General features: G+C 37.9%; 1 protein-coding gene across 4 annotated transcripts in view; it reads right to left on the minus strand.

The window, feature by feature from the left end:
- Window positions 1-14,951, minus strand: part of ZFYVE28 (zinc finger FYVE-type containing 28) — an 82,225-nt gene that overhangs the window by 9,836 nt on the left and 57,438 nt on the right. For 3 of the 4 annotated variants that reach the window (XM_035898671.1, XM_009643189.2, XM_035898670.1), the window contains 3 exons: window positions 6,609-6,763; window positions 5,938-6,054; window positions 4,268-4,372 (listed from right to left, as the gene is read on the minus strand). In XM_035898671.1, coding sequence (XP_035754564.1) covers window positions 4,268-4,372; window positions 5,938-6,054; window positions 6,609-6,763 — 377 coding nt within the window. The remainder of the gene's footprint in view (window positions 1-4,267; window positions 4,373-5,937; window positions 6,055-6,608; window positions 6,764-14,951) is intronic. The other variant, XM_035898669.1, reaches the window with a different exon arrangement.

Below are 14,951 nucleotides of genomic sequence, written 5' to 3' on the forward strand. Positions count from 1 at the left end.
AGGTTAACTAAGAGTAATTTTCTTACATTTTGAAACGTGAAGATTTCCTTTAATTCATTTATGACCCATGATGCCAGCTCTCAGTCCACGCAAACTTCTTGGTCAGCTTATTATCCAACAGTGGTTTGTCCCAAGCTGGAGCTCAGGAGCTTCCCAAGAAGCTTCTCCCCGTTCTGGCTTGTAGCTCGCCAGGACACAGGGAGAAAGGCAGGACCACAGAGGGTCCTGGGACATGGACCCCTTCTGCTATTATTGCAATTCAGAGCAAGCACCACTGGTAGCAAAGAGCCCAGCCTGTTTTCTTCTGAGCAGCTGCCACCTCAATTTGCTTTGGTTTTATACTCAGAACTTTGTCCCCACTGGCCATCATCTTCATCATACAACCAGGGCATATCCTACTATATTTAAAACTTATTTATAGAATATTGTATCAATTAATCTTATATTCTAGGAAAATATAAATGTATTTGCTTTACATTCTCTCCCTATAAAAAAAATAGTGCTTTTTATACTCTGTGCTTCATATGCTTCCTCAAACAAAAAGTCCTAGAACATTAGGACAGCAAAGATGAACACAGACACCATAGGCTCATCTGTACTTTTGCAAATGCTTTTGTTTTGGAATGCCAATTAATCTGTAATTTATTGTATTTCAACCTTCAGAAGGTCACAGGATTTAACTCTTATATCCTTGCCAATGTCAGTTGGCTCATAATAAACATTCATATTTGTTTTACGACCCAGACCAGCTGGTGGGTTTTATATACAGTAAGAATGAGAAATCTGACAAAACCAAGTGATTCATCTTCATAATCTGAGTAGAGGCTGGAAGCCTCAGTAGAATCTTAAAACCATTTATTTGTTCAGGTTGCTGGGCTTGCTTTCTTTTTTTTTTCTTTTATTACCACTGAGTGGATGCAATCTTAAACATTCGGTACTTTCGGTAAGAGGGATTTATTTGATAACTGGAAAAAGCTTTCCTGGCAGGTAGCTTGCTGGACTTTCTCAATTTGATACATGCTCATGTTCTGCCACGATGGCAGAAGGGAGGAGCTACTGATATGCTCATTTGCTTTAAATTGTTTTCACTTCCAGTTGAGATCATTAAGAGTGACCTGAAGTGTAGAAATGATGTACAAAACCAGATATAATTAATTTTGGTGCAATGCCGTCAACAGATTGGTGCAATGCTCTCAGACTTTGCACTGAATCCATTTACAGGGATAACTACGGTGTGCTCCTCTTGGTGGATGTGGCCCAGATTTGGCCAGAAGGACAAACCCACCAGGCTTGCTTGCAAGAAATAGGGCACAATGTTCATGCAACAAAGGTTGCCTTAACCACCAGACATCATCATCTGCACCCAAACATCACCCAGCTCAAAGTCAGGGGCTGTTGCTTCTACAGTGGCCAGAAAAAATGAGGTAGGTGAGGAGGTTATAAGGGGGAAAAGGCACGTGGCTGTGGAGCTTAAAATACCGCTGTAAGTTTATGCCTCATGCTGGATGCCGTAGGGATAGCAAACACATGTATCCCATTAGCTATCACTGCGTATTTCAGTAGAAAGTCTGTACAGTGCTGCCAGCAATGACAATTTTTGACCTGAAGGGGCAGAGGCCTGGAATGTATTGGAGGAGAGGGGACAGAAAGGGTGTTTCTACAGTTCCCATAAATTCACCACACTGACTCACTTCAGATGCCCCTTTTTGTAGACCTTTTGTGGTTTGTTCTGGTTTGGAAGGTGGAGCTAATCTCGCTGCTCCCCAGCACCCTCTGCCTGTTTGTGGTACAGAAAATTCCTGCCCATCAGCAAATCTGAAAGCTAAGTACCAGCAGACTATGCTAGTGAGCTTACGTAGTCAGAGGAGCTGCACTGTTTTGTACTAGTAGGTATTTACAGCATAACCACTTATACACAAGCCAAGTAAGACTCCCAAAGAAAGTCTACAAGGAGATGGATTCAGAGGTGCCCAAAGGTGCCCAAGCCTTCCCAGTGAGCAAGCATGGGTACCAAAAGCAGAGCACCTGCAGGAGCACTGGCTGACGGGCTCTGTTTAGAGGACGTGTCAGCACGGGAAAACATTATGCCAAGGCAGCCAAGCTCATTCTGGCATCCAAGTCTACTTATTCAAAAGGGACTTGATTATCCTGCAAGGCTCTGCTTTCCATCACGCAGGCATACGTGAAACACCTGCTATTTTGGAACAAAGGTGCAGGCAGGAGGTTGGTTTTGCTGTAGTTATCTGCATGTGCACATTTATTAACTATTAACTAACCACACTATTAACACCACACGTTGGGTTTTATCATTTGCTTGGGGCAGGGATGTAACCGATTCACACTGCCTGGGTGCTGCAGGGGCCCTTGAAATGGCAAAGATCCCCCCCTTACTGCACTCCTACGCAGCTGTAACATCACCTAAGAACCCAGACCGTTGTCCTCTATTTCAATAAATAACATCCCAAGCTATAGGCTGCACTTCTCAAACATAAAACCCCCTTAATGCCAATAGAAGATGCCACGAAAAGCCGAAGAACCTTAAAAGCTGAATAACATGCCAGGGAAGTGAAGTGACTTTGCCGTGACAAAAATGTACATCCACTGCGAGAAAGTTATTCAGCATCCTGCAGTTCAGAATAACTTGCTTTCAAGTTCTGTAAGTCAAATTCGGTGACAGCATCAGGCATCGATTCAAAACAAAAGAATATGAACTGGAATGGTAGAGAATGAATAATCTCTTGCCTTCTTTTCCAATACAGCCTATACATGGTAAGGATTTTGCTTAAAGATTTGTTCTTTACTGCACCTTCTCTGACGTTCTGAATTACGGCACAATAGAAAAATCAATTAAAATGACTACTGAATAGTTCTCTATCTACCAGCAAATCATCTTCCTCCAGAGGAGATAATATTTCTACAGTGCATTATACTGGAATTAGCCCTGCTATTCTAAATAAATAGATTAGAGATCCTTTAGCCTGCAGCTTCAAAATAAGGGTGAGCAAGCAAACCATGGGTTTTATGTAAGGACAAAATAACTTATAGATAAGTAGTGTTACTCTAAAACCTGATCTTTAAGAGTTCCCCCCGCCCTGTGATTTCTGATCTTTATTACAAATTACATGAACCAACATTTCTTTTCTGATGGCCACCACCCTCTGCACACAAGCAGAGACGTACACTGCTTATCACTCAGTTCTCAGCCATCCTGCATTCAAAACCTCTCACTGGAAGAACAGCAGCCTACGTGAACAACAATAGATCAAAGTTTTAAAGCACAGGGAAATTACTGCACACTTGAATTTCTGGGAAGCTTAGATACAGTTTCACAGTTGACAGTTATTCTTTTATTTCTCACTTGACCACAGAGACACCACCGCTATGATAATTGGGCTCCTGGTGTGCAGAAACCACCACTTAGCCCTGAAGACGAAAGCTGATTGCTCTCTTGTTTGCTCCATCTCATACTCCTACTTTCTCTTTTCTTGTTCGATTGCAAGTGCTCTGATATCTTTTAATCCATTTTTTATACAATGTTTACCATACTAGCACTATAGTCCATAACTGACTCCTTAGCACTCCTGCAGCAGCTCAGATCAAAAAAAGAGAAACAAAAACTTTTGAGCTCACTGAATGCTTGAATCCTGACCAAAAGTGAGACTTACGTATGCACTTTTCTTCACTCCTACCATGTGTTCAGTGAGATTCCCGTAACCTCAGCAGGCTCACCAAAACTAACTTTTTCTTTGAAGTAATATGGTGAAAATATGAAAATAATAACCAAAATATTTTGATAATATTGAAGACAAAAATGAAGAAAATATGAAAGATACTTCCTATTTTTCAGAGAAAGCAGCCCCTCCACATATAGCAAACGATATAAAAGATCTCTTTAGATTTGGCTGAGAAGACCTTACTTAGGGCTTTGCATCTTACACAACCCTCCGAAACTTGTCACACATAATGTCACAGACTATGTTAAAGCCTTTACTATACAGAACCTTTCTCCACTGATACAAAGAAATTCATATTGGAAACGTCAATTTGTACATCAGTTTCATGAGTTTCATTTATCTGAAAGAAATGTGCTCAGTTTATGACGACTGTCTCTAAACCATACTAAGACAACATCTTATAGTCACTTTCCAGAGCCAAACTTTAGAAGAGTTTTCATTTTAATGACTTTTTTTTTGTTAGTTTTTTTTGTTGTTGTTGTCTTTTTTACACGAGTGTTGTCTCATTTTAATTCTCATAAAAAAGAAAGTACCTTCAAAGTCACCATCTCTGGCTTTCGCTGCAAGTTCTGAGGACGATATACTTTCTTGACATAGAGCACAGTCTTCTAGTGCCGCATTCCTTAAACCCTGATTAACTGTAAAACAAATCAAGAAGTACTGAAATTTGTATTTTTCCAATTTGCACTTAAAATCTTCACGTTAGGAATTCTGGGATTAGATTACAGTAGCATCTATATGAGCCTTCTTATACTTATTGCTTTTTCTTTACCCTGACACAAACAGTGATTTAAAAGTCCCCTCTGTTCTTCTTTGGAAGGACTACAGAAATGAAAGATGCTGTTATTACAGGTCATACAGTCCTCTCAGTTCTAGAAGTTTAGCTGCATCCTATTTCATTTCCCAGTTCTTAACTTGGCTCCTTTACAAAGTAGAGGATAAGAAGAACCAGAGATTCCCTATGTGGATCACACACATCAAATAGCATATATGAAAGAGAAACTTCATCCCCAAAGTCCCTGACTTCTATTCACTCATTTTGTTTAAGCTTACTGTGGTGGTTTTTTTAATGTAATAGTTCATCCATTAGAAATTATTCCAGCCAAACACTGTTGGCTAATATATTTTCTAGTGATAATTCTTTATAGCTCCAGTTTCTTTATTACTCTTATTTGAATGTTCAGGAGCTCTTTGATCTTCTCTTTAGCAATTCTGTCTAACCCCATTTTTTCTTGCCAATGAAAAAAACCATTCTCTTTTCACATTGTGACATCCTGCCACCATAAAAACGTTGTGGAAGTTTAAACCGCAAGTAATAGAGGACTGTAATGCATGTTGTGCATTATCCCACTGCAGAGCTGGGTTGGTCTGGAGGTTTTTCTGCTAAATTTAACCAATTTTTCAACTTAGTGTTTCATATAAAATTCTCAATGCTTTTAAATTAAACTGGGAGAAAGGGAAAGGAAAACTTTTCAATCATGTGGAAAGGGAAGAAAAAAAAGAGCTCTGATAACCTTCAGATGCTGATAGTTCTAATCATAACAAAGGTAATTGCAGTCTTGCTGGGATGACATGGTTATTTTTAGATAAGTTAGCAGACTCGCCTCTTTGAAAAAGAAATAATCAAAATGGTGACAGAGAAAAAAATTTGTTGCATTGGCTCATGATCTAGTTCTGGTTCCACTATCTAATTATCTACAATTCAAAAGTAGGTATTTTTCTATTTTAAAGCCACATTCATCATTCTGCCATTTTTACAAGACAGACTGGATTTCAGCATTTTCGTAAGCATTCTCATCTTAGTCTGCTCTTTTACACAGCAACTTAAACTTCACAAAGACATGTGCCTTGGCAAATTAAAATGTGTCCAGTGTGAAATAATACCTGTGTTATGACCATATGGGCTACAAACATGGTTGTGTTGTACATAGGAATATGGAAACAAGCAGACACACTCTGAAGGCTTTAACTCTTTCAACATTTGCCTCAAGACATACTCCTATGTACCTATACATCCAGTGACTTCATCCTGCTTACAGTCTGTTTCCATGACTTTTTTTTAAACTTAGGCCAAATCCCTGTACAGTGAACCCTGCCAAGAAGTTGACAGAATGTTAAGGAAATTCTTGACAAATAGTTCATGGATCCCTGTGGGCTACCCGCAGAAATTCACTATAGAAGACAAATGTTTAAATCTCCGTACCTTTCTTTTGCTTTTCCTTGTCTTCTGTTTCAGGTTTGGTTGCCATAACTTCAAACAAGGTCTTTAAGATACTTCTCAGATCACTAGCATAGTTTGTCTGCAGCTGGTCAGCAACACCTGGGAGTTTGAGAAAATGGGTAAACCATTACTAGACTATTACACCACTCTTAAAAAAAACAAAGTAAATTTGTCTGCTGCTACCAGTAATGGCCTTATATTTATTTTTGAGAAGATCACTTGCTTGTATTAGGAATAAAAATTGGAACTGATTTTCCATAATGGCCAAATTACCTTTTGGCCTTTATGCTACCTGCAATTTGATACATGTCTTCCTTGTCCTTTGGCAGGAAACACAGAGATTCCTTGTGCATCAAAATACAACTGCTGCATCAAATTTCTTCCCTTGAAGACACAGGGCATCACCAAGAAAAAAGGAAGCACTTTCAAATCAAACCTGTTGGCACGCCCAAACTCTTCCTCACTACAGGTCTAAGATGTCTGCATCTCTGATTCTGTAAGTCCCCATCAGGTAACCTGCCTTTCTACACCAGTCTGCAACCTGGGCCCCAAAAGACAGTCTTCCTGCAACTTCATCTCTAGCTCATTCTACCATAACTTTAAAAAAAGAGATGAATAGTTTTTACATTCAGAACAAAAGGCTGCTCTCATACCTGAGATACAGACAAAAAGGCGGTGAATAAGATCATTACTGCCATGAAATCTCGATCTGATCTTTTCTCGGGTGGCAATTTTAGCAGCCTGCAAAGCGAGCTGGATTTCGTCCTGATCGATGTCATCAGATGAACAAGAACTTGTCATTAAACTGCTGTCAGAGAAAAAAAATGTAAAAAAAAAAGTAAAGAAAAGTAATGTAAATCTTCACTCGGTTGTTCAGGATGTTCAGCAAATCCTAAAGGATTTATGACTCAGGCAAGACTTTATAGCAAACCAGAACTAATTGCTGTAAATTCTTGTTGAGGTTAATCAACATGCAATCAATCACCATCGTGTTTGATTTTCGCTCTGTGGCATAGCTGCAAAAAAACCTTTTAAGCAGAAAATCATTTGTCTGTATTTTATTGCATCTTCTTTAGCTGTGCCATTTTTCACATTAGCTTCTTCTGAAAGCTCAGTCCTGAGACCATAACTCCACCAAAAATCTGAAAGGGGAATATCAACCTAAAAATGAGAAGGTCAGTTCTGAAGCCAACTTAGAAATTTCTTAATGTGGAAGTTAATTTGAAAAAAAGAATTTCTGAATTACATTACCTTAAAATAGTGATAAGAGAATCTAAATATAACCTTACATTAAAAAAACGGAAAGAAAGGTGATAAAATATAATTTACACAGTAGAGAGGTAGATTAGTCCTCTTATATGCCTAACTGTAGAAATTACTGGAATGTCAAACTATTGTAACAGAATAGTTCATCAGCTCCAAAGATATTCAAATATGTCATCAAATGTCCACTAGAGATTTAAATTTTCTTATTAAAAAAAAAAAAAAAAAAGACAGAGTTGACAGCCATTTCCATCCCATCCTTCTCATGCAGAGGAAGCTTGAAACAACCTGAAACTGCAGGGAAGCTTTGGTGGGAATGCAACTTCTTCAAATATCAGGAATTACCTAAACTATTTGTAAATCAAGGTGTATTCTTAAAAAAAAAGGAAGAACTTGGAGAAAATGTAGCACTTTGCCAGTGGAAAAACCTTTCATGGGAATTGAATGCAGGATGTGCTTACGCTGAAGTCCTAAGGATTCACTGTGTTGACTAAAGCAGTCGAGCCTTCTTACTCTACTACATTCAGGGGAAGACTAAACCATTTTCCCCACATACTGGAAAGAACAATTAATCTCGCCAATGATTACAAAAAGCTAGAACATTTTACTCATAATCATACTTCGGCTGTCCAGAACTCCAGCACTCTACTACACAGACAACTACTATGTTAATAAAAAAAGTTACTGACTGCATAAATAGCACGCATAATGAGGGAAGTAGTTCCTAACATCCCAAATTTAATCGGCTTTTATTAGGTGCTGAAACATTCACCACCTTGCAGATCCCGTCCTATGGCAGTATGCATGAACAGTTATTGCAGGGTAAGATACACAGGTAACATTTATAATTATTTATAACAAAATTTTATGAGATACAGTTTTGAAATTCTACCTGTAGGCTATACAAGTAATCCTTTAAAATGTAAAAATAAATTTGTTAGGCCATACAATCTTAAAAAGCCCTAGTAAAAAGAGAACTGAAAAGAAATAAATGCTGGAGATTAGTTATTGGTAGAAATGACAATGGAAAATGTGCAACATGAGTACCCTGACGGGCTTCCCATTCTTTCAAAGGCTGAGTAAAGAGCAGGCTTGCAAGAGACTCATTTTGTTCAAGTTATCTTTTGTTTTTAACAAAAGCAAATTCTTGTAAAAAGATGTTAGTTCTAAGTTTACAGCTCCCCCAGCACGACGACTCACGGAATTTATTAAAGATACTGAGAACCAAGTGAGAATTCTCTGTCTTAATTTTTCCTTTGCTTTTCCATAGGGTGTATCATACATATATATAGATATAAATAGAATAGCAAGCCTGTCAGCGTGGGAAAGTTTGTGTTCAAGACAATGAAAAGGTCATGCAAGAACATGGCTTGCAAAGGAGCAAATGTAAAGACATTAAGAGCCAGGAAGAGATCCCTGATTTGCAATGGCACGCGGCAGATGATTGCCTATTTGCACAAATGCTCACATATACTGATAAAGGAGTTTATCTGCCTTGTAACACGGCCAAATAAAGGTCTGCTTTTTTCCCTTGTTTTTAAAAGAAGTGATCTTACAGTGACACACACATTTGCACTATAAATTGCTCTCTGAGGCAAGCATGGGCCTCATGACAGACAAATGCAGTCTGTATGTAATTATATAAACCAAATACAAGGGTCTCTTCGAAACTCCCAATAAGCCAAAACCTCAGCGCAGGGGAGAGCAGAGATGCTGATTCAAGGATGACCCTTCCTTTTAAATCACAGTTGAAGAAATATTTCAAAGTAAGGTGTTAAGTGGGCAGAGGGCTGTGAAGAGTGCTTTTCAAGAACAAACTACTTAGTCCCTTCCCATTTTGCAGAAAGGAAGGCAGGCTCATTCCACACTTCTGACCAAGCTCTCACCAAGTTTAATAATAATGTTTGCCTTTCCAAGGCTCCTCCAACTGGAAGGAATGCAGTTTTATCTACTTCCTGATTCCTCCAAGGAATGTGATTTGACCTACTCCCATTCCAGGCTATTCTGCGTTAGATTTTGTGGTCTGTCATTAAGACTGGTCATGTCCCACCAGACGACTGGCTGGAACTTTTTTGTCCTAAAAATCCCGAGCACAGAGCACTTATGAATTGCTTCAGCACTGTGGGATGGAAGGTCAGAATGTATGCATACTCCCATTTATACTTCCGTACACAGAGTCACATGTAAAGCACAATATCCATATACAAGAGGTTCAGAAAAGAGGATATTTTTATTCAGGATTGCTTGTGCCATGGGAAAGAGAAAAATGAACCTTCTAGAAGAATTTAAAACTGGACCGGAGAATCACTACAGAGTTAGAAACAATTACTCTACCTTTACCAACAGGACCAAGTCAGATTTAGACAAAAATGACTCTCAAAGAATGATTAATGACCATCTGTTCTTTACTTTAAAATATATCTTACTGTTAAAGAATGTAGCCAGAAAATAATAATGTAGAGGCAGGCAGAAATACTGTAAGAATAGAAACATAACAATTGTTTCAGATAAACAGCAAGAGAGACAGCTTTTCTTAAAACAGGGTATCCCAAACAGCAGGGATTGCATCTATGCAAATATTAAAGATTCTCTTAATTTTTTTAAAATTGGTATTATAGAAAATAAACCTGAATTTTGATCTGCAGAATTCAGCTTACCTTTCCTCCAAATTATTCTTTCAAACAGGTTATTTTTTTTTAGTTCTATAAGGAATACCATTCCTACTTGGCTTAGCTAACATGCATAAATTGGCTCAAAAGTCTCAGCTGATAACAGATGTGTAGGAAGCATTTCATTAATGTCAGACTACACTCAGATCTGGAATGTTTCACTGCTGATATCTGCAGAATCAAGTATCCCTGCAGAATATAAATAGCCATACTAAATAGCTAGAGAAAAGTCCTCATTTTCCTCAACTGCTTGGTTAAAGGGAACCCTGCATTACCCAAGGAATCAGGTTAGGAAGAGATAAGACCAAAATAAGCATGGAATTCCCCTTGTGAAATGTTTATCTTATAAACAATGCTTATTGTGTATTTATTTTTCATATTGTAAAAACATTGCAAAGTTAGCGCATCTGAAGGCAAGTATCAAGAAATAAGACATTATGTAAAAGCCTGATTCCAAACAGTAAACCTGCTTGTACCTTACAAACAGATACCCTCTGGCAGGTACAATGAATTAGCTTTTTACCTAACTTGGCAGCAATTTTAAAACTAGTCTCCATTTGTCATGTTAAGAGTAGCAAGACTCTGTCACCACTTTGGAGATGTATCTCTAGGACAGCTGCCTGGTGTCAAAGCTTGACTGGGAAATTTAGTCAAATATGAACAAACAAAACCCAATAATGCAGTTGTACACAGCATCATCTTTCACCTGTGGAACCAATCTACTTCACAGCTGCCAAATTCCAAAGGACACTCGTGAGCCAGGTTACGCAGTAGTATCCATACATAATGGAAAACAGGACTGCGGAACTAGAAGATTATGACTGACACTTTCAGAAGTGGACAGTCATTTTAGGTAACCATCTATGATACTGACGGCCTTGGGCTGAAATTGTTCATCATTGACACTCATCCAAAACCACTAAACCCAGCAAAGTCTAAACTGAACAAAGTCAGTTGATTCAAAGTTGGTCCAAATTTCAATATTATACATTTGTGTTCAAAAAATACTCGGCAGCAGTAGAAGTCTGTGACCACTCATGGGTTTTTCCTTCCAATTTTTTTTTTAGAAGTATTTGGTCCATTAGATATGAAATCTACTCTGAACTGAATGCAGAATGTACGAGATTCTCTCACAGAATTTCTCATTACTCATAAACAAACCCTCGGAGTATTTTAGGTATGCATTAAATATACAGCACTGGCAGATAAAAAGAATTTAAAAGTTCACTGTATTAAGTACAATGAATACAAAGAAATCAAATGAATGATCATGTTTTCAAAAGAATAAAAAACTAAGTGGTTTGGTTTTATTTGTTGGTTTTTAGAAATCTTAGCTCAAAAGTGGTCACTATTTGCAAAGGAGTAACCCCAACATATCTATTCTACTATAAATGATGCAATTATGTCACCACATTTAATAGTAAAGTGAGATCACCCTCTAGGTCTCTGGTCTTTGATTACAACTAATTTTCGGGCACAGAATTCAGAAGACTGTCAGTGATGCCTTTAAACTGAGAGGGCTCAAATTCCAGCAAGAGAAACTCATCCTAACAAAGTCTAAGAGCAAAACACTTAGAAGTTCTATGAACAATAATACTACAAATGTTTACTAGAGAAGTGTTAACATAATTCAGTGACTACCCTTACACCCTTTGTGTTATACAAATACCTGTGACACCAGTGATTCCTATTCACTTGCTCAAAATCTCCAGCAAACTGCACATGCATAGGTGTAAGTAGCACGCAACTATTTGCAACGGAGAGGTGACACTTCCTGCTGTAGTGTGAATTCAAAGCTTGTGGATCCTCTTTATAGGGAATTAAAAATCCATGTATTAAACAGCAGTATTCTGATGCGGAGGTTTACCCACTTTGCAAAACCCGAGTGATAAGTTTTGAGACAACGTTGCTCTTCAGCAAAATTTCATGTGCGCTGTATGGAAGCAGGTCAGATGCCTTCTACAGTACAGAAATGTGACAATTTTGCAAAAGGTTTTCTACGATTTCATACATTCCTATTTACACAAAAGGACATTGCAACTACAAACCATGCTGAAAGATCAATCAAAGGAACAGTAGTCCAATTCTTAAATATCAATTATAGTTCATTAAAAAATTGATGACTGCCCACAAATTATAAAACAGTGCAGTTCCTTGGGCTTAAATGACATCAGCTCATTTGTACTAGTTGGCCTTAACAAATGTCTCATGTCCATTACTCAAAATGCCACGTTTTAAGTAACTAATGTAAAGATATATACATGCATAGCTATATCATGTACATGAACTTCCATATGTATATTTGTCTTGAATATTACAGTTCTTTTATTTCTCAAAAAACATTATCATGAGCTCCCTGGCTTTCATTTTTGTTCATACAGAACTTAGCACCATGGCCACCTTATGCTCTGTGTACAATATTAACAACATTCACTTCTTATCCAACCTACAATATTTAAGTTTTTTTCCTCTCCCATCTCAATTTTTTCATACTTTAAGTAAATAAACAAACAAACAAACCCCAAAACTCTTGCAGGCAAATCTATGTTGTTGTCTGCACACAATTTCTAAAACTGCTTCAGTAAATGGTACATTCATCCCACTGATACTCGTGTAGGCTGTAGCTGGAAACCCCACCACTAACCTGTCAACCTGTCTTTCCCAAGCTATTACTCTTACTTTTATGAGTCTTACTTTTATAACTTCATAAGGCTGTAGCCAGCTCTGGGTTCCAATTTGGAAAAAAAAAAACAAACAACTGCTCCGAAGGCCATCTAAAAGATCAGACAACAGTTTGGGAAAGACAAGGGTTGTATACATGAGGAATAACAAGAGGAAGATGACAGGGGTTTGGCAAGAGAAATATGGCTCCTTGTCAGTAAAAAAAAATTACTACTTCCCATTCTGCTTTTTGCAGTAGCTCTGGCATTTCTTTTTGGATTCTCTCACAAGAAACACAATAAACAGCAGGTTAAACCCCTTTGGTTTCTAATATGTACTAGTTCTGATATGGTTGGAAGGAAAACTGAGATTAATGGCTTCTTACAATAATTTTAAGTGAAGGGGGTGGCTACACACTCAATTTTAGAGTAATTTAAACCAAATCTAGAACACGTCTTATTATTTGGGTATTAACATATAGTTATTTAGCTAAGGACTATATGTTAAGGAATGACCCCAGAAGCTACATTTAAAGCAGACTAAAAAAAGCTTTAGTTCAGAACTTTATTTGACTTTTTAACCTTAATATTTTACTAAGTCAAGAGAGTTTTTGTATGCAATCCCTTAGGTATTTTCTCTCCACTTTAAGAGAAAAGGCTAAAGAGGGGGGGAAAAAAAAAAAACACCACCCAAACAACCCATACAGTATTCCCAAGGCTTCAAAACTTCGTAACGAGAAATAAATAATACAGCTGCATGCAAACCCCTCTATCAGGAACAATCTCACTAGGCACCACCAGAAGGAGTGGAACTGACTACACTACAGCGTTATCACATGTGTTAGCAATGCCCAGCTCCATACATGGTAGCACATGTGTTAGAAGCCCCATCTACTGTCAATCTTTCGAATTCTACAGTAGGGGAATTATTTTTCATACACTGCAAGATTTGCAGAAGCCCCTTCTTAGAATCTTTTGTCCCAGTAGAGGTGGGAAATCTGAGGTCAGCTGATTAAAATAAGTAATTTGGCTAACAGGATTAGCCATGTGTCCTAAGTGATATCTTCAATCCGGAAAAATTCCTGAGCACTGCAGACTACTGAATTTTGAAATCAACAGCAACAACTTCTGCTCCACACTCCAGTAGTTGCCCACTCCATTGGAAGAACATCTTCTGGAATCCTTCCCCAGCTCTTCAAACCTCAAACCCCAGTGCATTCTCGCACACACCATGTTGAACTTTTCAAAAGCATGCTGCTCCAGCAGCTGTGTTTGCCAAATACATCCACCACAAGAAACTACCTAGGCAATGGACTTACTCAAGCTCATTACCACTCTGGCGTGAGTTTTCAAAAGAATGCAAAGATTTCCCATAGTTATTTCCCAAATTTCAAGTGGGAATTAAAATAAATATTGCCAGTGCAGGACTTACCAATTTTAACAGCATTCTCTCCCAAATAGCTTTTTTGTTTATTGTAGATAAAACTTCTATAAGAGTGATTATGAACAAATAACTTAGAGCATTAGTAATCAACAGGGCTGCTTCCTAACCATCAAATTTAATGTCAGATACTTGTGAGGTACTACATTTCCCGTTTTTCTTAAAATTTAAACCAAAAGGGGATAAAACCTGCAAGATAAGGATATTGTAAAATTCAAGAAAAAAATAGAACTGAAAATATAAGAAGTTAGAATATTGCTTCGGTTCTACTAAGATTTTCTCAATTCCATGGTAACTTTTTTCTCTAACATTCTTCCTTATAATCAAACATCCATTTAAAGCTCTCAAACATTCACTCACACTGCAAAAGGACAAATAATATGAGATTAGAGCACAGAAATATTTAAACTTCAAAAATAATCCTGAACTGGAAAAACTGAAAGTGAAAAATGGAAATAGTCCAGCACTTCTGAAAAAATGATATGCAATATCAGCTCTGGTATCTGATGCGGGGACAGAAACGTATCAGTCCCAGCTTCTGCACCTTATCCAGAACTTGACACAGGACAGACAAGAACCTGGATACCTGATGCCGGATACAAGTACTTCCAAAAGCAAAGAGTTATTTCATACAGGTCTTCAGCAATGTCGTCTGTGATACAAGAAACTATTCTGTATGGCATAATAAAAAGTGAATTAATTTAGTATCCAATTCCAGCAGATACTTATCAAGTCGTAACTCCTGTGTGTGGTACAAACGGAGATGGAAAAGCAGCACTGAAAAACGTTTTCCAGGGACAGGACCTCTAAGGGATAGGGAAACTTATTAGCACAACGTTTTCGTATTGCCTCCATCAGTTCCCTCAAAAAATAATACAGACCAGCTGAAGCATTAAAGCATCCTAAGGTCTAGGAGAATCCCGCAGGAATTCGGTATCCAGCCGTGGGAGTCAAAGCTGAGAA

This window comes from Egretta garzetta, unplaced genomic scaffold (genome assembly GCF_000687185.1).
Source record: "Egretta garzetta isolate BGI_Z169 unplaced genomic scaffold, ASM68718v1 scaffold107, whole genome shotgun sequence".
In the NCBI taxonomy this organism is placed as follows: Eukaryota; Metazoa; Chordata; class Aves; order Pelecaniformes; family Ardeidae; genus Egretta; species Egretta garzetta.